This window comes from Astatotilapia calliptera, chromosome 15, assembly GCF_964374335.1.
Source record: "Astatotilapia calliptera chromosome 15, fAstCal68.1, whole genome shotgun sequence".
Taxonomy (NCBI): domain Eukaryota; kingdom Metazoa; phylum Chordata; class Actinopteri; order Cichliformes; family Cichlidae; genus Astatotilapia; species Astatotilapia calliptera.
Window position 1 is genome coordinate 28,905,753 of NC_137436.1, and position 23,353 is coordinate 28,929,105.

Here is a 23,353-nt window from a genome sequence, read left to right on the forward strand (position 1 = left end):
AAAGAAAGAAAGAAAGAAAGACCGAGCCACAGGTGCCAGGCTACCATCAGGGAATGTGGTAGGGGGAGATAGGCTCCCAAATACAGAGTAGTTTGTATCTGATCAGAAGTGCAAAGAGCAATAAGTCCAATGAGAGCAGATTATGATGGTAACTTTAACCAAGAATCAGAAGATCCACTATGAGCAAGACTTGCTGATGATGGGAAGAAAGAACTCACTTTTAACAGGAAGAAACGTCAGGTGGAACCAGGCTGAGCCTTTGGCAGCCTAACTGAGGGACGGTTCAGGCAGAGCCCTTCAGCAAATAGGAATTATTAATCTATAAATGCATTCATTTTCAATATTTACATACCACATACAATTGTTTATACAGTTACAAATATACATGCATTTTAACAGTAAAATATGAGAGGATTTGTCTGAACAGTTACTGTTACCCAGAGCCGTTCAGTAAAATGAATTATCGTGCTTTAACTTCAACTTTCTGCATAAACACAACTAAAACTTTTATTCTCTATTTCTGAATTCAGACTCTGTATCTGCCATTGCTGTAAAAAAAAAAAAAAAAGATTGTCCATTTCAGTGAATCTGCTGTGTTTATATTTTTCCTAATCATAGCTCTTTAGCTAGCCATTACACAGTACGCTATCATATACCAGCTAGCTCAACTTCAGTAACCCTAAATGTTGCTGCTGTTTATTTTGTCTGCCTTTCTTTATGTCAGAACTGATACCAGAGCTGTACATTTAAAGTTTTCAGAAGTCCCTCAGTCAGAACATGGTGTATCATCTTCAGAGAGCTAACTAGAGAACTAAAGAGCTAACTTCATAAATCCTGTTTTTCATAGATGCCTGAATGTTAAACTTTATTATTACATCTGGTAGAGCAGCCACACTGATCATTTTGTTTTTATTTATGAAAGAATGTAGATGGTTTTAATTCTCAGGGATTTGTTTGAATTTTGGGAACTGACGCCAAACTTAAAAGGCGGCTAGAAATGACGTAACTCTTCCATTCAATGGGTCTTGGTTCAGGGTCACCTGATCCAGCCCTAACTATATGCTTTATCAAAAGGGAAAGTTGAACTCTAATCTTGAAAGTAGAGAGGGTGTCTGTCTCCTGAACACAAACTGTGAGCCACCAAGCTGTTCATTTTTTACCACAGAAAAGTACTGCATTAACTGTTCAGCCACTCAGAGATAAATATATATGTATAAATGTGTCTGTAATTCCTGAATAGTTAATGTGGTACTTTTCTTAAAATTGTAAGTCTGCACTTCAGTCTCAGCTTGATAGGCTGATTTCAAATGTGCTGCAGTGGTGTACAGAGGCATCCCCCCTACGGAAAACGTTATGGTCTAAGAATAGTGGAATTATACATTCTAACCACACGGTGGCTCTAATCTCCCAGTAGTGTAGCCAAACTATGTCATGCAACAGGTTTTTAACCTCATTGTTACAGGAGAATGCATTTTTAAGCTGATTTGGCTTTGTTTGTGGCCAACAGCGTGACACCTAGCACCTGCTAGCTGCACTGCACTCATGCTGGGCACTGATCAGCTTCACTACAACAGTTTGGACAAGGTGCCTTTTCTCAGGAATGAGAACTTGTTAACATTTGACACAGGAAACTACAGTAGCGTAGAGCTGCTATCCAGGCAAAAGAAAAATAGAGATATATTATGTTATAACATTAAAAGTTTATTGTTCTAACAATATACTTTCACATTTGAACAATATACAATCATGTTGGTACGATATACTTTTCACATTTGAACAACATAAAATCACTTTACAATATACATAATTATCACGTTATAACAAAAAACCTTTCACGTTCTTACATAGTAAGTAAATAAATATTAAATATTATATTGTACGAATGTGATAATTATGTATATTGTAATAACGTGATTTTATGTTGTTCAAACATGAAAAGTATATTGATGTGGTCAGTTAAGTATCAGAGGGCGTTGTTAGTCAGTTTCTACTGCTTTAGTGTTACTGACATGAATAACAGGTTTCGCCTCCATCCGTCTCTCTGCTTTGGTTTTCTTTCTCTCTCCTATGTCAGTTGTTATTGTCTGTGCTTGTGGGCGGGATTCATCCTGGATTTCCACCTCTGGCCCGATAGACCTGCAGTAATCACACACCTGTCTCCGATGATCTCATCAAGGCCACTTCGTCAGGCAATGGCTGGCAGCCAGTCTTTTCTAGAAGGTTGAGCTACTGTCAGTGAAACCCTGGTTGCATTGTTGCTATGTAGCCACACTGTTTCTGCGCTCCCTGGATACTCACCATGTGCTTCTTCTGTTAGGATTCCTGAATTCCCTTCCCTGGTGTGTTGCTGGAAAGAGAGTGTTAGTTGTGAATAACTGGATGTTTGGACTCCCTTCCTTCCTGGAGCAGTAGTCTCCGCTTTTGTGTTTTTTTATTAATAACCTCACTTTAAATAAACTGAACTGAACAGGTGCAGTAGAGGGGCAACAATGAGACAACCCCCAAAACAGAAATGGTTTTACAGGTGGAGGCCACCTGACATTTCTGCCCTCCATCTTTAAAGTGTCAATACCAGCACTAGTATAAGTAGTTCAGAGTAATACTAGATGCTAGATACATTGTTACTTTTTGTTTTTCCAAGTGCAGTATTTAGCCCAATGATTTGTGTTAATTAGTTGTTTTGGAAATGGAAAAATATACCTTCAAATATGCACTATGAGAAGTGTCTGAAGCTTAGTGTGTGGACTGTTATGTCTATATTTTCCTACAGTCCATTTAAAAAACAGAGGAGGATCCAAAGTGCTTTAAAGAGAGGCACATTTCCATTCCAGCTCTGCAAAAAAACAACAGTCTCAAGTTGCACAGAAAAACTGAAAAGTGTGCTCTTATTGTGTTATTGTAGAAAGTAAAAATCACAGTGAGTAAGTACTCGTTAAAATGTGTTGAGAAGCATGCATACATTTATATCTTAAGCTTGATAAAAGTGTTTTCCTATTCTGAGAAAGTGTTTTCCATTAATGTGGAAAATAAAACCAAAATGATAAATTATTTACATCAGTGATCACAAAAGAGGACGGCTATGGCTCTCATAATCCCATTCAACTGCAGCCAACAGTGAGATATGCTGTGTGTGTGTGTGTGTGTGTGTGTGTGTGTGTGTGTGTGTGTGTGTGTGTGTGTGTGTGTGTGTGTGTGTGTGTGTGTGTGTTGTGCTTCTGCGGTCAGACACATTTGCATAGCATTTGTGTTTTGTGCTGCCTTTTGAAAACTTGTTGACATTTTGCTTAAATGGCTCCAGTCAGGATGAATTTACCCTCAAATACTTCCTCTCCTAACAGTTCATTCTCTGGGATCACAGTAAGCCGCAAAAGCCACTGTCCCACTGCAGCCACAGCTGCGGAGCAACAGCTCGGCTCAGAATGGCAAAGGCAATGACTGCAGAGTAGGGCAAACAGTTTTGTCTTCAGAGTTTAAAAAAGAAAGGTAAAAACAAAATCATATGATCAGAAACTGCAGATATGAAACTAAAGTGTTTCCCATTTCCCAGTCTCTGCGGTAAACATTCCTGTCCTTCCCGCACATACTGAAGGTAAAATGATTCCGCACTGATACTTTGTGCCAAGAATGTTTCCTTCATTTCCTTCACTGCATGGTTTGGGTTGTGGTGTGAATCTTTCACATTGCATCCTCAAATGCCAAACCGTGATATTTACAAAACTCCTGCAACACATGGGATCAACGTCAGAAGCATTGATGAGTCGTTGTCGTGCATGTGTAAAGAAACAATGTGTTGAAATAGTGGAAGGAAGTAAATAGTCCTTCCCAACTGTAGTAGGTGTGGAGCAGTTATGTCCAAGTTTCAGCAAACACAAGCTGGTTAGTGCTGGTTACTAAAATAACAACTCTGAGTTTCACTCTGACCTACAGACCACCACAGATGCTCATACTGACCTATGTCTCAGACTTCATTACACAACACAATATAATAACCTGTTTTTTCCTTTAACAGTCTTGTGAAGTAGTGTTCACACATAGGCTACACATAGTATATTATACTGTTTTTAATGTCATTCTAATTTTTCCATTTTATCCCAGTGCTTACATTACATTACGGCTTTGCACATGTCTTTAATTGCTGGTGTTAATTGCTGCCCTCATTACTTACTTCCTGTGCTAGCTTTTTGCTCTTTATACATTACAGTGGCAGCCTGTTTGTTTGACCTGCCCTCTAACAACAGTGCTGTTACATTGTGACAAGTCACAGCAAATTTAAATACAACAGACATTAACAAAGTGCTACACTACAAGTAAATCTACCAGCAAACAGTGCTAAACAGAGCAGATAATTAGAGAATAAAAAATAATATAACAAGAAAAGATACAACCTGTTGAAATAAAGTAATAAAAGAGGCCTATTGGGGAAAAATGACACTGTCAGAACCTGAAAATGTTGGGACTTACATACTGTTAGTGAGGGAGATGATCTTTTCTGAAGAGGGAAGAGGTTTGGAGCTGAAAATGAGAATACCCGGTACAGGCAGTGTCAGGAATCTGCATTACTAAAAAATGCTGATCACCAGCAAATGTATGCAAGACTGGTTGAAAGTGGTCTCCAGCTGCTGCTTGTGAAGTTGACTTTGTGATTTCGTTGCCCTTGTTAAAGCATCTGACACAATATTGACGATGAGCCACAGCAGAGTGAGTGATTGAGTTCTTTTATTCTGTTACAGCTTGAGTCCTCGAAGAGTGTCAGAGACCGTGACTCTGTGAATATTATTACTATTCTTAATTTCTGTCAAACACTTTCTCTTGTGTATGGTATCAGAGATGAGTGTAATTAAATGTGTGCACTGTGCAGTCATCTTTATTTAAAAAAACAACAACAAAAAACACCCCTTTATTGCCAGCACTATTGAGACAGCTGAAAACTGTACTGGGTTGTTTAACATTATGTCAACACCGAGTTTCAGCTAAATTAAACAGGAAATGCTACATGTCTTTGTGGCACCTTGCAAACCAATGCACACATACTATAGGGAGACACTATCACAATATTTCACTTTGGTACTTCATTCTGTTCACATAATCTACTAAGTCTCCCAGAATTATACTCAGATCAGACGCGTTTGGGTCTACCAGTGCTACTTTTTGCACTTATTGCTAAGTTATGGCACTGGAAGGTCTGCTATCGTTCAAACGGCCCAAAAATTATGGGCCTGACATTCATAACAGCGTATGTTGTGTAGGTTAGATGTGGTCCCAAATGTCACAAGACATCTGAAATCACAAAGTTAACAGGAGGAGGTGGTGGTTGGGGTGTCAACATTCCATTAACCATTCCTCTCGCGGGAATGAAACATCGCGAAGTTTCCTGCTATGTAGTGTTTTGGTAGCAGCAAGGATCAGGCAATCGGAGTAGCAGCGAGCCGTGGAGGCAAGTCCAAGAAAGGTGGAGACTCCTGGGTAACGTCCTGCACTCAACTCTAGAAGCACTACCGAGAGACACAACCAGGGAGGCTGCTGCCGCTGCTGAAGCGAAGACGAATGGATATACCCCTCATCTGGCTTCTTTTTCATCAGTAACTCGACTAGAAAACTCTTGGCGGTTGGCCGTGCTCCTACCTGGTTAGTAGTTAGCTAGCAGCGAGGCTGCTGGACGACAGAATCCCAGCATTTGATCGCGAGGCGCCGAGAAGGACAGGAATGGGTGAGTTTCCATGATGTGGCGCTTGTGTGTGTCTGTTTGTGTTCATACGTTAACGGCTTTTTATTTCCCCACCCAGCCCGCAATCGTAACCCAGACTGAGCTTCAAATTAAGGGTCTTAAGTCACGCTGTCAGCGTCCCCCCTCCCCCCTTTTTTATACCAGCAGGGAGTTAAAGTTAGCCAGCCTTGGAAGCTAGCCTAGCCAGCTAGCTGACTGCCTGGCTGGATAACGCCACCTCCATCCCACCAACGGATTTGGCTGTGGTTGTAGCTAATGTTACCAGGAGCTTCGAGTGAGCTCAAGTCCACACGGCCTCCGCGAAAACACTCACTGTGCTGAAAATAGCGTAGCAGCTCGGAATTCCCATTTTATTCCCACCCGGCAGAGGTAATTATCCAAACTGAGGATAGAAGTACGCAGACTGGAAACTTGTGACGTGAACCTGGCGTCTTTGGCTCTGAAAGGGTATTAATAACTTCCTTTTCTGACGTTTGCTCTAAGCCTGATGTGATTTGGAAGTTTTCCGTGGCATACTCTCCTTGACTTCCCACACCCTAATGCATGCCATCCTCCAGTTTCCTCTGCTTCGTCTTGCGTGATCGTACACCAGGGTCTTTTTTTTTAAAGGTGGACTCAATATGATAGAAAAAATGAAGTGGATTCTTCCAGACTTAAACAACTGTGTAACTGCAGCTTTTGATGTTGCACACATCTCTGTCAAGGAGAGTGTGGTGCTGCTGTTGTGACCGTCATGCTGCTTTTGCTGTCAGCATGCAAAGCAAACCTCTGATGTGTGTGTGTGTGTGTGTGTGTGTGTGTGTGTGTGTGTGTGTGTGTGTGTGTATGTGTATGTGTACAGTGCAGACCTCCCCTGTTGTATCATCAGACTGCAGCTCTCTGTAGGCTGTGGTTAGTGTAGCGGTGTGCACTTGTTATCTCTGCGTGAAATTTTACTTATTTACTGTATGCTGTAAAACCGGTTTTAAGCTCAGGCTTTTGCAGCTTTGGGTGTCTGGGACTTTTTGGGATTTTCAAGTGACAGAGATGCTTAAAAAGACCCACAGCCACAGGGCTTTTAACTAGCTTAGAGTTACTGTGTCTGACTTTGCTATGCCTTTGATCAGGTAGCTCATTCATAGCTGCGTTTGAACATGTCCCAGCTATGTGAGTGAGCCCCCTCACTCACACTGTTTGCTTTCCCTTCTCTTAGTTTAGGCTACAAGCAGTCAGCCTCAAGGTGACAGATCTCCTGGTCTTTAACTTTTAGCTTTTTTATGACAAGAAAGAAAGGAAGATGGGTTGCCTGAGATGACAAAGAAAAAGCAGTCCCCAGATATCAGCATAGAACTTTTCATTACACACATAACTGGAGCAGCAGGATGTGAATACCACAGCAGAGCCTAAATCAGACTGGACATGGGCCAAACTGTTTGATTTAATATTAAACCCAATCTCTGCTGGCCTCAGCCAGTATTTAACAGTCTGTCGTCAGTGTTGACCTCCCACCCTGGCGTTGGTGGCGTTGGGAACGATCATTTCTCTAGAGCCGTGTCTAGATATGTTGCTGTTTTTGTCAGCCTTTGAAAACATCTAAAGACAGATGTAAATGCTGTCACCTGTCAGCTGATATCTGTCACAAGTAAGGGATTAAGGTAGACTGGATCATTCATGGCCATATGGAGAGCATTGACTATCAGTGCTCTTTAACAACCAGCTTCTAATCCAGTGTTGGGGGTTTCTGATAGAACAAGCTCTCCTACATTGTGTTTAAATAGTCCTTTTTCAGTATGTGTCACTTTAACATCAGTAGTTAGCATTGATGTAAGTAGGGCTGGGTATCGTCACTGATTTCTAGAATCGATTCAATTCCGATTCACAAGGTCCCGAATCGATTCGATCCACGATTCGATTTAATTCGATTCGATTCGATTTAAATCTGGGAAATTTTGACAGTCAGAGATATAATTCAGATCAGGACATTTACATATTTTTGTATCTATAAAAAGGAAGCTGACACTCTCAAGACTTTATCCAAGGTGTGAGCATCACAGCAGATGCCTTTGTGTCAAAGTAGCTGAAGATAAAACACAGAAAAACATGTAGGTGATTTTCCTGGCCTGGGATTTTATAAAAATATTCTGCAGTACATCAAAAACGAAAGAAAACCATTAATTAATGAACATTACCTCTGACGTTACAGCGGTTTTATTAGAGACATGGCTAAGCATTTTGCATTTTGAATAATTTTAAAAAGTTTCAATTTGTTCAGTATTGAACAGCAGAAATGAGGTTTTCTTTTCGGAAGAATGTAAAAGGGGAAAAAACAGCGGCCGACAGCGCTGTAAGCAACAGTAGACTTGTGTAACAAGCAAGCGAATAATGAAGAAAGCGAAACTGTTCGAGAGAGAGAGGGGGGGAGAGGGGGAGGGAGAGAGGGAGAGAGAGAGAGCTGCGCATCGCAATGGAAGCAAAACAGTAAAAGAGTGAATTCATGACGATGTTTATGTGAAGCGTTTGGATCTTCTTTTGCTGCTGATTCGGTCAATATTGTTTGGAGAGAGATCAAACTAACAGCTTTAGAATCAGCGCATAAAGGGCGTGAACACAAAGCGCGGACCCGGATCAGCGAGCTGTCGGCTTTCAGCCCCGACTGTGAGAAAGGCGACATCTAACTGATTCTGATCCGCGGGTCGCGCTGTGTGTTTAAGTCTATGTGCAGAATCCCTGTACCTGCTCTCATTTACTGTTTGGTGGTTCTTGAAATTTTGTGAGATGTCACCAGAGATTCTGGCATTTCGGACAAAATAAATTTATATTAAAAAATCGATTCAGGATTTTAATGAATCGATTTTACGTTATCCAAGCCAGAATCGATTTTAATCGATGAATCGATTATAAAAACCCACCCCTAGATGTAAGCCATCTCAGACTGCCGGGACCTGTTTGACACGCATACCTGCTGTTTGCTTATAAAGCTACTGGTTAAGTCCCTAGTAGAGCAGGACCTGTTTAAATATTAGCTTAAAATAGGGGTCCCACTGAAGGCGAGTTTGACTAGTTGACTGAAACTTAAACTCCATTTGTGTTTAATGTGTGTTAAGGCGTCAGTAAAACAACCTGTTAAGCTGTTAAATGGGGAGAGAATCCAGGCAGTGAGTGTCTTTTCTCCTAGCAGCACACTGCTCTTTGTATCAGCCACCTCTCAGATCAGGGGGGAAGGAATGCAGTTATGAGTTTCCTCCTTACTGATCGTGTGTGAGTGACTGAGTGAAGCACGCAGCCTGCCTGGCAGTCGGCTCGCTTGCGTGGCCTTGTGTACCCCCCAACACCCTTCGTTCCTTCCTTCCTTTCCCCCCTTTTCTCTCTCCCCTGTAACATCCTCCTCTCTGTCATCAGCTTATATAAGATCCCAAAGTCTTCACCTGCGCCGTGCAAGGCGAGTCAAACCAGTATAGCTCGTCTATTGATTGTGAGCTCACAGACAGGACATATGGTGGGAATTTGCTGCTCTTTGCATTTACGAATTTGATAGCTATGAGTGTAGTTGGGATATGTATATTTAGATTGAATAATATTTTTTCCCCAGCTGAGTTGAATCAGAATGCGCAATGACTAACCAGAGTTGCAGCAGAGGTGGACAGACACTTCACCTGGTCTGGGTTCTTTCCTCTTTTTTTTATTTTTTTTATTTTTATTTTTTTTAAATTGTTCTCTTGGCACAAAGACAATAATCATTCTGACACATGCACATGTGAAAACTATTCAGTCTGTTTTGGCTTCTCTAAAATATACAGGTAACAGTTATCACCTATGTTAAGTTTGGAGGGTTAAGGGATGATTTTCCTTATGTATGTTTTAAAACCTTGTAATGAATGCTTGAAAAAGTATAATGAAGTCGTGTGGTTTAATTTCAGTTAATTAATTTAGTTCAACTTCAAAAATTTTTTTTATCCTGCAAGTCAGTACTTTTACTTGGTAAGCAAAAGGTCACTGGTTCTATTCCAGCCGGAGATGGAAATCCCCTTTGGGGTTGCGTAAGGAAGAACATCCGCCATAAAAACTCTGTCAAACAAAACATGCAGACAATACCTGCTGTGGCCAGTAGCTGCTCCTTCTTCTATAACTGGGAAGAGGTAAAGCAAAATGGACAGCTTCCTGATTGAATAGAAAACAAATATCCTATCTGTGTTAGCTCATGCCATCTGCAGTGTGTCATGGTACAGTTAAATGCAGTTTATCCTACAGCGCTAGACTGGATTTATGGAAGTATTATTGTCATGTGGAGCTTGCAGCAGATCTTCAGAGTAGAATTGTTACTGTTGCCATAGACTTGAGTTGGAATTCATTTGACTGTCTTGATTATGATATTTTCGGGCATTTGCTGATCTGTTCGTCCAATGAACACCACTTTGTTTACCTAATAAAATATTGGTGATGGTAATACAGCCAATCACAAGTCTTCAAACATAGGGAAGATGGTTAAATATAGGCCTAAATGACAGTTGGATGTATCAGTGTCTAGTTCTATAGGCAACCACTTTACAACCAGTAGTAATTGCTTCAGTCATTTTCCTGTGTTGAAGAACTTGAGCTCTGAACCCACCTACTGTGCTTTGCTGCATTTCATTGATATTGCACGGCTCCTGGTTGCTAAATCTGCATTGGTCTGTTCCTGTGTGAACACTCCTTGATAACTTCAGAACACTTCACTGGGGTATCTGGACGTTTAAAGAGCAACACTGGACTAGCTTACAGGACTACTAGTTACTCAGAGCTGACTTGCTGGGACTAAATACTTTAAATGATCAGGCCAGTAACAAAGCAGCCATTCAGTTAGTCCATCAAGAAGTGTTGCTCTTGTCTCTTGATATGAGAAGATTTAAATAGAAGATAGAAACTTAGACATTTTAAAAATTTCTTGTTAACTGCAGTAAAATTCAAGGCCTTTAGATCATCATTGGATTCAGTTTTAAGGTGTCAATATTAGGGCTGCACGATTAATCGTTAGAAAATCGCGATCTCGATTCATACTTATGTGTGATCTCATTTCCAAATGACAACGATTTAAAAAAAAAAAAAAGAAAAGAAAGGGAAAAAAAGACGACGATTGTACCGCATTTTGATCCGGGACGTAATCTGCAAGAAAACAAGCGCTCACTCTTCCTGCTCAACAAATGACAAGGGCGGAGCCTTATACCACGTGATACAGAAGCTGTGCCGTGTGATGCTAAAATTAGCAGGGAAAAAACAACGGAGAACACGTCAGGGATGACGAGAAAGTGACAGGAGAAAATCCGTCCCGGTCAACCACCCAAACATCAATAACGGGAACCTTATACAGCGCTTCCCTATACCCGTCGAACTCCCGCAGGCACAAAGACATTACGGAGGCTATCACTTATCACCTGACCAAAGATATGGCTCCTATCAACACTGTGCAAAACGAGGGATTTAGGAAAATGATCAACACCCTAGACAAACGCTACACAGTGCCGTCCCACAACTATTTTTCTATTGTTGCACTACCTGCTCTATACACGCAGCGTCGAGCAACGGTGGAGACGGAATTTCAAGCAGTACAACATTTGGCAATGACAAAATGTGAGACATTTGTTGTTTTTATGTTTATTTATTGTTTTTATGTTCAGTTTCAACTGTTACGAAGTTGATGTGCAGTTAATAAGCGCAATAAATATTTATACTGGAAAGGAAAATCGTGAGAGAATCGGGATCTCAATTCTAAGCAAAAAAATCGTGATTCTCATTTTATGCAAAATCGTGCAGCCCTAGTCAATATCCATTAATGCCATTATGGTTGTCCTAAATTTGATCCTCTACATGGGACTGGAACTGAGCTTGGCATCTAGTGGCTATTGGCTCTGTAAACCCTGACCCACTTCAACACTTTGCTGTGCAGATGTACAATTTTTGCATTCCAGTATAACCTCTGAATACACATGACACACAAACAAGAAGCAGCTGTTTGAGTTAATATTCAGATTTTAAAAGAATACATGTTTGTTAATGCAAGTCTAGTTTTAGTGTCCAGCTGGATCAGTTGTTGTAGCAAATGACCCAAATACAGCGGAGCTACATTTGAATGAAGTGGAGTCGTTTCACGTATTAGTGAATATTTAAAGACCCAGATCAGAGCTGAATGCAGTGAATTATAAAGGGGACCTGCTGAGTCAGCGTTTCTTTTATATCGCAGTCCCAAACTCTGCCGTGTGCGTGTTTCCAAAGTGGATCAAGTCCTCAAACATAAGCCGTCTCCCTCTCTCACTAATGTCACAGCAGCAGCAAATATGTCAAGAATCCTTAAGTACCGCTCCACCACGCCTAGGTGTCATCACACTGTTACCGTCACTGTTACTGTTTTTTTTTTTCTTTTTTTTTAAATTTCTTTCCTAACATTATTTTTGCTAGTTTTTTCACACCCACATCAGAGACGGCTGACTTTGCTTTCCCTGTGTGGCCGTGCTCAGTAGTCAGTAGGGCAGCAGCATGGATGTGTGCATTGTATCCACTCAGAGATGTGGTTGCATCTCCATAGAAATGCCGTCTGTTGGCTGTGAGAGTGAGGCTCCGTGGGTCTGTTGTACAGCCAAGCAGCGTTAAGTGGTTTGTAAATGTTAATGTTTCCAGGCATTCCGTATCATGATCCATATCTATCAGAGACAAGAAAAGGCCTGAGGGAAAGGGGTTTATCACACATGTCCGTAAGCGCGGTGAGTCAGCAGCAGCTGGACCTGCTGTTTTGTCTTGGATTTACACCTGGCTTACCAAGTGCAGTCTGGCTCATTCAGACACATCCTGCTGCATTTACACACTTTGTTTTCACCCACCCAGATAACATACAGAATGCTGAGAGGTGGTGTGACAGTGTGCAGTTGCCCATATCAGTACACACATACAGTTTCCCACACGTAGACTATGCTCGTTGGTTGTCTGTTTTGGAGATGAAATGGATTTGTTTCTTATGGATTTTGATGTGCAGAATCCAAATACGACACTGGTATTGTGGTCACTTTGCAGGGCGTTTGGGATGGACACCCAATTAATGGAAACAGGTTAGGGTTATGGAAATGGTGGTTAAGAGGAGATGAACACTGTTATGAGCTGTGGCACCAAACAGGAGGTGCTCTCTGTCATCAGCTGGAGCTCCTCTGTTTTGACTATTCCTACCATTTAATTGCTGTGCTTCTGGGAGCTCTTGTCTCTCCGTTCCAGTTGTGCATTTAGAGCAAGACAGTAGAAGCACTCCTGCAGCAGGGATGTGGCTGCCGCTGGCCACATTATTGATGTATTCTAAAAACTTGAGGTGCTTTTACCCCCACCACTAGAGCAGGGCGATATGGCCAAAAATATTTATCACGATATATATTTGAAAATTTGCGATAACGATATAACTGACGATATAATTGATGCGAGACAAAATACAACTCCACAACATTACTAGCGCAAAAAGGCAACCTTCCATTTATTTTCACTTAAACAAGAAGCTGGTTTTTATGTACATTAAAGCTTTATAAAAATTTAACAGTGCAAATGCAAATTCCTTGCTGAAAGTTTAACCAAAAGGCATTTCCAGTAGAAATGGGCTGACATATCCTGAGCATAACCATGTATAATATCCACTGAAGTTAAAAAGAGGTGCTTTGCAACATTAAACTGCAGTGTGCAGTACGTATTTTTCGGACCATAAAGTGCACGGGATTATAAGGCACATTAAGCGAAACAAAGCAGTCAGATAAATCAAACTTTATTAAACGAATTCTTCTTGCTTCCTCCACTTCTGTACCATTGATTCATTAATGCTGTATTCTATCACAGCTGCTCTATTCCCATGTTGTTGCAGTATATTAATGACTAACCTCGTATTGTGGATGGATTATCTCAGTTGTTCTCCTGACTGAAGTTTGGTCCGTTTACAGCATCCTGCCATGCGATTGCATTTGTCTCTAACCATGAAGAACCTTCACGTTAACTTTTATCGAGTGGAAAAGTGTTAGTGTTCGTCCTCCAGCTTCACTGTTTATGTTATGCTAACATAGCTGTGTCGCTACCGATCAGGTAGCACATCATTATATACCAGCTAGCCCAACTTCAGTAACCCTATAAACGTCACTGCTGTTTAGTTTCCTGTCTTCATTTATGTTGGAAGTGATAGCAGAGCTGTACGTTTGATTTTTTTTCAGAAATCTCTATATCATGCTTAGGTAACTAGCGAAACTAGCGAGCTAACTTCCGCTAGCTTCCTGCTAACTTCTAACTCCGTTAAATGTAATACATTTTGTTTTCATGGATGCCTGGAAGTTAAACTTCATAGTTACACCTGGTAAAGCAGCAATGCTGATCGTTTTAATAAAGATGAAAGAATTTAGACAGTTTTTAACTCTCAGTGATGCTGCAGTGTTCATTTGACCTGAAGAATACGGAGTTTAGGACCCAGATTACTCCCAGATTTAAGAGCATCTTAGTCTGACAAATACGACAATAACGACGGCCGCTTGCATGTTCTGCAAAAAAAATGTGCTTTGCCGTGTATCTGACGGACAAACACCAAACCAGTTCCACATCACTGAAGTTGCACCATTTTTACAAACCAATTCTGGTTCATCTGTTTCACTCAACAATCGGCCATGTGCGTATGAAAACAAAGGCACTGCGCATGCGAGTTTTACTCATATTCTATCGCGATATTTCATTTTCCTATTGTTGCCTAACAGTATTACCGTGAACAGTATAATATGGCCCAGCCCTACCCACCACCACCACCATCGATACTGTGTTCACATTAGTTTGGTAAATGATTCAAACTAAGGTCCAGTTAATTTCACATCATTGATGCAGTAGGATAGCTGTGCACCAGTAACGGAGCCAATCTATTGTAGTCTGGTGTCACCTGGCCATGAAGGACTAGCAGACCTGCTGACCTACATCTACACAGCAATACAAAGATGGCGAGGCACCTGTAGGCCCGTCAGCTTCCTGCTTCGGTGCTGAAAGTTGTTTGTCAACGCCTAGCAAACAGTGAGTGTATGTTCAGATGTGCTGTATGGCAGAGCCCAGTTATGAGGTGTTATGAATATAAACTGTAAAGCAGTGTAGCTGTTTCTGGGGCAGAGGCCAGGACTAGAGAACTTGAGGATATGCCTTGTCTGTAGGGCTGCCATGATTAGTTGACTAGTCACGATTACGTCGACTATTAAAATCGTCGACGACCAATTTAATAGTTGATGCGCCGTTTGAAGCTTTGTAAGATCCTGAAAGACGCAGGAATAAGTAGTAGGATTTAAGAGTATAATAACGGACTGAAACAGAAGATGGCAGCACTGCATGTCCAGGGATGCCATCTGCCGTTAAACCCTGAAGAAGAAGAAGCAGTGTCCGGTTTCATAGCTGTGACCAGATTTAGCAGCCACATCCTTCGGAGGCTGCATTTGTAGGCGAATTACGTTACAGTGACACGGCGAAGCCTGTCCAAATTCAAAGACTCCCCCAAATGCGGCCGAAAAATGCGTCCTTCATTTCCCCAGATTTGAAGGATGGGTCGGGTGTATCCGTTGTGGCCCAACCTGTCTCAGAGTTCATAGCGCGGCCCAGCCAATTCCAGTTTTCAACAATGGCGGCAGCTACTTAGTTTTAATATTACTCTTATTTCTCTTTCTGGGTCACAAAATAAACTTGTAACATATTTTCAGGCGAGAATGTAGCTGTGTAAACCTCAAATATCTGCTCGGTTTAGCAAGACATCACATATTTGCAAAAGTGCTCCGACGTTTTCGGAGAACCACCAGCTCGATAGCTAGAGGGTTCAAGGCCCACTAGAGCTGGCGAGAACAGCGAACTCCCGGGGCACATCATTTTCAAACCCCCCGCGGTCTTTCACTACTCATGTTAAACATGATATATAAGTCACTCAGATAATTTAAAAATGTCAAAGGAGCTTGCAAAGAAAAGCGTCTGGACTTCTTTAAGTTGCTTGAAGACGTTTCACCTCTCATCCGAGAAGCTTCTTCAGTTCTAAGGTCAAATGGTGGAGAGTCCCAGATATAAACCTAGTGGGAGTGACCCCCCACGGAGGGACAAAAGGACCCCCTGATGATCCTCTAATCGCCTGAGCCAAGGTGGGGAAACTGGGCGTGGGTCCCAATCAGCCAGAGTTTCGGGTGTGTTCATTGTGAAACCTGGCCCCACCTTATCATGCGAATTCCTGAGGTCAGATGGCCCAGGATGTGAGTGGGCGTTAAGGCGTCTGGGAAGGGATCTCAAAACTGGATTATAGATGGCAGAGAGTTGGTGTCGTAAACCCCCGCCTCTGTTCAAAGATGGTCGCTCACAGTGGACATAGATGGCTTCTTTCACTCCTCTTTCAAACCATCTGTCCTCTCTGTCCAAAATGTGAACATTGGCATCCTCGAAAGAGTGTCCTTTATCCTTAAGATGCAGATGGACTGCTGAGTCTGGCTCAGGCGATTAGAGGATCATCAGGGGGTCCTTTTGTCCCCCCGTGGGGGGTCACTCCCATTTAGGGTGTCCGGTGCCATGATGGCACCGGTTCTGACATAAACGGTAGTAACCAGACCGAAAAGCAGCGCACATTTCGGTGCTTTATTTCGGTGCTTTTTTTTCCTGAGCTGTGATACACTTTAGATTCTAGCCAATCATTTTACGTTTCCGAGGATAGTAGGCGGGGCCAGGTACGTACGTTCTGTTAGAGCAGAGCTACAGATTAAAAATGTCCAAGGCAAAGCGGTCAAAAGTCTGGCTGTACTTCACAGCAAAGTATGCAAACTCAGCAGCCTGCAACAAGTGCTTTAAGCTGATACTGTGATACTGTCAAAGGAGGTAACACCTTAAATCCGACGAAACACCTGGCGACGCATAGCGTTTTTTTTAAAAGCCCAGAAATGCGCCGTATTTGATAGCTTGCTGCGAGACCTCACACCGAGCACATCTACTGCGGGTGGGTTGCCTGTTATGCAACATCCCCCAAAAACACGAAGAGGAGAGTCCTGGCCCCTAGCCCTGCCAGTGTAGCAGAAATGATGACGGATGATGGTGGCAGCAGCAGCCGTTCTTCTCTGCGTGAATAGCTAATTTACGTTGAGTAGGCTAACCACGTTATTACATTAATGCATGTAAGGTGAACTAGCAAACATCATCATAGCTACATGCGGCTGTCCTCTTGTTTGATGGCAGATACTCCCTTCACCCTGGCTAAAAAGGCTAAAATGACCAAAGAAAAAGTGGAAAACAGTTAAACATGAGAGGTTTAGGACAAAGTTTGTGTTTTTTCCATTGTTTAAGCACTGCTTCCAGCCAAGAGTGATACCATATATGCCCCATAGCTGCAGAAAAGGCTAACATTGTTATATTTTTACAAAAAACAGCTGAACATGAGAGGTTTTTGGACCAATTTTGTGTTCTCCATTCTTTAAGCACCGGTTTGAGCACCGTTTGAGCACCGGCACCGTTTCAAAAGTACCGATTTGGCACCGGTATCGGATAAAACCTAAACGATACCCATCCCTACTCCCATTAGGTTTATATCTGGGACTCTCCACCATTTGACCTTAGAACTGAAGAAGCTTCTCGGATGAGAGGTGAAACGTCTTCAAGCAACTTAAAGAAGTCCAGACGCTTTTCTTTGCAAGCTCCTTTGACTACGATGACCTGGATGACTGAGAACCTTCACAGACATAATTTAAAAATGTTATTGTTTGGCTTTTTTCAATGTTTTATTTGTTCCTCAGTAAATTGGTTTGGCTGAGATTAAAGTTACAGTTTTTACACAGCTGAATAAATGTCAAACAGAGAACTGATTAAACAGAAGTGTGAAATGGTAGAGAATTTACTCCAGTATCCTGTTGTTATATTTTACATTTGCATTTACAATCTGCAAATTTCATTAAAAGTTTAATAAACTATCATCTTGTCTTTATTTTTAGTTAGCACATACCTTAAACACTTCAAGCTGTAAGCTAATGATAGTTATATAAGAGCAGGCGCACGCTGGTGCGCTTTACGTCCAATGGATGCATGATCCGATTAGTCGACTAATCGCAAAAATAATCGGTGACTAGTCGACTATCAAAATATCGTTTGTGGCAGCCGTACTTGTCTGAAAGTTGCTGCTTGATCTGAGCTTGTCCAGCTTAGGCTATTAGGAGACTTTTCTTCACTTTCAGTTTTCAGGAAACTCTAACTTTCACCCTCAACGTTACTTCATAGGTTGCAGCTGTTTCAGCCTCAGTCTTGCTGCCCCGTGGCGTGACTCTAGTGACTAGGCAGGAAGTTTGCTGATGCCACGCACACACAGTACCTGTACGCCGTCTTTTAATGCGCCCATGCTTAACATATTTGGAAAGGCATTTCCTCCAAGGAACAAACCAAGAGGACTTTGTCCACTGCTACACCAACAACTAAACAAAAACGCATTCTAAAACAAAGAACCCCCCCCCCCCTCCCCCAGTCCCACACAGATCAACACAACCATCAAACATATTACAGGAATATATAGGGCTGTGCGATATGACCAAAATCTCATATCCCGATATTAAGACATCTATCGTCCGATAACGATATAAATCACAATGATGCAACATTTTCTGTAAATTCTGTGAATCTCAGGCAGTTCGACTTCTGTGAAGTGTTTCCAGCTGGGCGTCATAGACCTAGAGTCGAGTGTTTTAACTGATGCATGAAACTATACATTTTTAGACATAGGTTGTGACGGCTGCCGTTTTCTTTGTGAGTATTTATTATCATTATTATTATTATGTTTTAAGAAAAACATGACATCTTTAAGCCACCGGGAAATGGTAGGATATTTAACAGACTTCCAATGCAACAATATTAGACGTCTCGCTAATAGGGATGTGAAGGCTATAATATCCTTTTGTGTGGAATCAAGTGTAAGTGAGCGATCAGGAATCCCGACTACAGCAATCAGAGGACAAGGATGAAGAGTTACCCCAAGAACAGTTGACATAATAGCAAAATACCCTGTCCAGAAACCTTCTAGCTCAGGACACAGAAAAAAACATGTGGCTAAGGTGACAAGGAGAGCCATGGCATTTATCACATTTATTTTCCACTTCTGGATACAATTCAGAAAGTCTAGACTTAGAGAAATGCACCCTGTGTATGACCTTAAATTGAATAAGTCCAAGATGAGCACAGGAGGTGGAAGATCGTACCCTCGCTATAGCCTGTTCCCAAGACTCCTCATGTATTCGAATTCCTAGTTCTCCTTCCCATGTACACTTAAGCTTAACATTAGAGTCCTTACTAAAAGACAAGATAGCATCATAGAGTTTCGAAATGGTTCCTCTGTGATGAGGAATAAATGATAACGTCGTTTCTCACTGCTGTTCTGGAGGTAAAGAGGGGAAATTTGGGAAACACTTGGCAACAAAATTTCGAATTTGAAAATGGCGAAACAAATGGGTAATAGGGAGATTGTAACGAGAAGACAAATTGGGAAAACTATTGAAAACACCATCCACATATAAATGTTTGAACTGTTTTATACCCTTGTCACACCACACGTCTAAACTGAAACCAGATTTTGAGTGTGTTAAGAACCACCTAATTATCCAGAATACTTAAAACAGCAAGGAAGTCATCCGCATACAATGATACTTTATGTGCAATTTCATTACGGATGATTCCCCTGAATACAGAAGGAGGTCTCAATGTAATAGACAGAGGCTCGATGGCAATGGCAAAGAGTAAAGCTGACAGAGGGCAACCTTGACGACAACCACGACCCAGCGCAAAATAATCAGAGTAAACATCATTAGTTTGAACACTGGCTTTAGGGGACGAATAAAGAAGCCGAATCCAGGAAATAAATTTATCGCCAAAACCAAATTTCTCTAAAACTGCAAACAAGTACTCCCACTCCACCCTATCGAAAGCCTTTTCAGCATCTAAAGAAATCACAAGTTCAGGAAATTCAGATAGATGCTTTGAGTAAATAGCATTAAAGAGTGTACGGGTATTAAAAAACAATTGTCGTCTCTTTATAAAGCCATTCTGCTCTTCAGATATAATTCGAGGAAGCACATCCTCTAGGTGAGATGCAATTACTTTAGCCAATACCTTTGCATCGGCATTAAGCAGAGATAATGGCCTGTAGGAACCACAGGAGGTTGGGTCCTTGTCATTTTTGAGAAGGAGCGCTATGGTGGCTTGTGTGAAAGTAGGTGGTAATGAACCCGTTTCCAAGGATTCATTAAACACAGACAAAAGCAATGGTGCAAATTTACCAATAAATGTTTTATAAAATTCAATTGGAAACCCATCTGGGCCTGGAGCTTTATTAGGCTGCATAGATGTAATAGCTTTTAATACTTCTTCAACAGATAATGGGGAGTCCAATTGCCCGGCAATATTAGTACCAATAACAGGGTTTGAAAGATTATGAAAAAATTCATTCATTTTAGCTTTATCCGTGGGAAATTCGGACTTGCACAACAAAGAGTAAAATGTTTTAAAGGTAGAATTAATTTCCAAGGGATCTGTAGTGATATTGTCATAAGAGATTTTAATACTGGGTATCACACGTGAGGAGGCATGACGTCGTAACTGATGTGCCAACAAGCGACTAGCCTTGTCACCGTATTCATAATATGAACCACGACTGCGTAGTAATAAGTGCTCAGCCTCTTTGGTTGACATAAGATCAAATTCTGCTTGCAAATCAAGCCGCTGCTTCAGTAATTCTGGAGAAGGGTTCAGTGTATAACTTTGATCAAGGTTACTAATTGCAGCTATAAGTTCTTTAAGCCTGGCATTAATCTTTTTATTAGCACGAACAGAGTAAGAAATAATTTGACCTCTCAGGTAGCATTTAAGAGTCTCCCATAGCAGAGAATATCAAACAGAATCATTTTGATTTAAGGACAAGAACTCCTCAATAGAGCTTGAAATAAATTCACAACATTCTTTATCCGCCAGAAGGAGGGAGTTAAATCTCCAAAGTGGAGGACTACGTTTATAGGTAGAAAGTTGGATATCCAATAGCAGAGGTGAATGATCAGATATTATAATACCAGAATAGTCGGAAGAATTAACACACGAATTAAGAGTTCTGTCGATGAAAAAATAATCAATCCTGGAATAAGACTGGTGGACCTGGGAGAAAAACGAAAATTTTTTGATTGAAGGGTTGCGAAATCTCCATGGATCAACAAGATCATTCTGTTTCATAAAATCTGAGAATGTTTTAGACATAGATGATGGAGTCAAATTACGAGGAAGAGATCGATCCAAGATTGGATCAAAAACACAATTCAGATCACCACCAAGGATAAGCAAATGAGTATTCAGAAAGGGGATGTTACTCAACAAACTATTAGCGAATTCAGCACCATCAAAATTCGGGGCATAAACATTTACCAACAAAACCTTTTTCTGCATTAGGGTATCAGCAACAATGATAAATCTACCATTCCTATCAGCGATAACATTGGTCGAAGAGAATTGAACTTTCTTATTAATGAGAATGACCACTCCTCTAGCTTTCGAATTAAAATTTGAATGAAAGACCTGACCTACCCAAGGGCAATATGACCTATAATGATCCTTAATGTGAAGATGAGTCTCCTGTAAAAATGCTGTCAGAATTTAGACGTTTCAAGATCTCTTAATGGGGTTACCCATACATATTCCAACTAATGAATCTAAGAGGCATGCCTGACCCAGCAATGCTGGGGTCTATATTGCCATTAACCATTCATAAAAAGGAAGAAGAAAAGAACCAAACCAAAATGCCAGTGGCCATGAAGAGCTGAAATGGGACAGCCTCCCTCCCCAACCCTAAACACAAATACACCCCAAGTCTCCACAGAGCAGAACAAAGGAGACAGCAGTGTACCCCAAAGTAGCAAAAATGATTCACCAATGTGACTGGACTAATTGGAGTCCGAATAAAAATAAAAGCGAGAGAGGGGAAAAAAAAAAAAACAACCTCTCGCCAACTTCTCTACAGTATAACAGTGTGCGCGTAACATTAAACGTTTTTTTTTTGTTTATTTTTTTAAAAAAGGGAAAAAAGAAAAAGACCCCCCCCCCCCCCCCCACCCAAACAAACAAAAAAAAATCTCACAGTACAAAATATGATTTCCTCAGATGGAGAACTTTACAACACATCAAAAGTGCATAAAATTAAAAACAAAATTAATTAATTAAAAAAAAAAAAAACAACCAAAAAAAGATGACAGAAACAAAAAACAACCCAGTCCTGTGCAAATCAATGCAGCAAGCTTGGAGAAGATTGTGCTGGACTGGTCCGAAGTTCAAGAGTATATTATATGATTCAGTTTCATTATATAACAATGAAAATAAAAGGAACCAACACACCAACAGTACAATAACTAGCACAACGGCCTAAGAAAACAATGCACAGATGGCGTTAAACCTAACGAGAGTGTGAACCCTTATTAGCATTACAGCATCAAACTGAGGGGCTATCGAGGCTCACCCAGAGATCAAAGTTTTGACATAATCACTGGCCTCCTCTGCTGAAACAAAGTCCTTCTCGACACCCTTGTATGTGATGCGGAGTTGCGCTAGATGAAGCAGGCCATACCGAACACCTTCAATGCCACGGAGTTGCTGCCTGACAGTGTTGAATGCAGCACAAGCCCGTGCCACCCTGGCGGTATAGTCGGGGCAGACTGAGATGGTCCGGTCTCTAACTTTAATCTGTCGGCGTTCTCTAGCACGTTGTAAAATGTCAACACAGTCAGTGTGGTAATGAAACCTGCATACAATGGCTCGTGGACGGTCGCCAGGCTTCGGTGCGGGTTGGAGGGTCCTTTGCGAACGATCCAAAAGCGGCTCCTTCCCCAGATCAAATGCTTCTTTTAGCAAGGAGGCTACGGCAGCAGTGGTGCACGTGTCAAGGCCCTCCGGTACTCCCACTATCCTAACATTGTTGCGCCGCGACCTGGACTCCAAGTCTTCACACTTATTTTCCAGCTTGGCTACATGAGCTGTGAGGCCCTTGATAGTGTTTTTCATCTCAGCTATATCATCAGAGTAGACAGTAAGTGCGTGCTCCATCTCCTTGACCGTACCTTTTAGCTCGGACACGGTAGAGTCATTGGCAGCTTTATCGATCGCGTCTTCACCGCCTGCAGGTCGAACTTAATGGTAGACAAAGCATCACCCAGAGTGTCCTGAAGTTCCTTTTTAAAGATGTCGGCGATATCTTTCCTCAGCGAAGCCAACAGCTTGACCTTGAGAGCCTCAATATCAGGATTAGCTTGGCACGAGGGTCCATGGTAGTCCATGGTAATATTATGTTGAAGCACAGTACACAGTACGACGGCTCACTCGAGGTATTCAACATACCTCGAGTGAGCCGAGGTATGTTGAATACCTCAACATGGTCGCGGTTTGCAAACTAGGCCTCAGTTGTGTTTGAATCCGGTTGTTCAGTCTGACGTCACTAGCCGTGTCTGGGTCTAAACTCCGCTGCAGGTCCATATATCAAACGATCACTATGGCATTACTGAGAGTTGAAAAACTGTCTTTAGTCTTTCATCTTTAATAAAATGATCAGCGTTCTGCTCTACCAGGTGTAACAACTGAGTTTAACATCCAGGCATCCATGAAAATGGAATTTAT

The 23,353-nt window shown here is 41.5% G+C and overlaps 1 protein-coding gene and 1 long non-coding RNA gene across 4 annotated transcripts in view; one reads left to right on the top strand and one right to left on the bottom strand.

Moving 5' to 3' along the window:
• Positions 1 to 1,680: 1,680 nt before the first annotated feature.
• On the bottom strand, positions 1,681 to 5,373 carry LOC145420595 (uncharacterized). The gene is made up of 2 exons (XR_013901923.1): positions 2,299 to 5,373; positions 1,681 to 2,213 (listed from the first exon to the last, which is right to left on the bottom strand). It is a non-coding gene; the product is annotated as an uncharacterized LOC145420595 (long non-coding RNA).
• The window catches only part of cd2ap (CD2-associated protein), a 114,745-nt gene continuing 96,728 nt past the window's right edge, over positions 5,337 to 23,353 (top strand). For all 3 annotated transcript variants that reach the window (XM_026143288.2, XM_026143289.2, XM_026143290.2), the window contains exon 1: positions 5,337 to 5,707. In XM_026143288.2, coding sequence (XP_025999073.1) covers positions 5,704 to 5,707 — 4 coding nt within the window. In that variant the 5' untranslated portion in view covers positions 5,337 to 5,703. The remainder of the gene's footprint in view (positions 5,708 to 23,353) is intronic.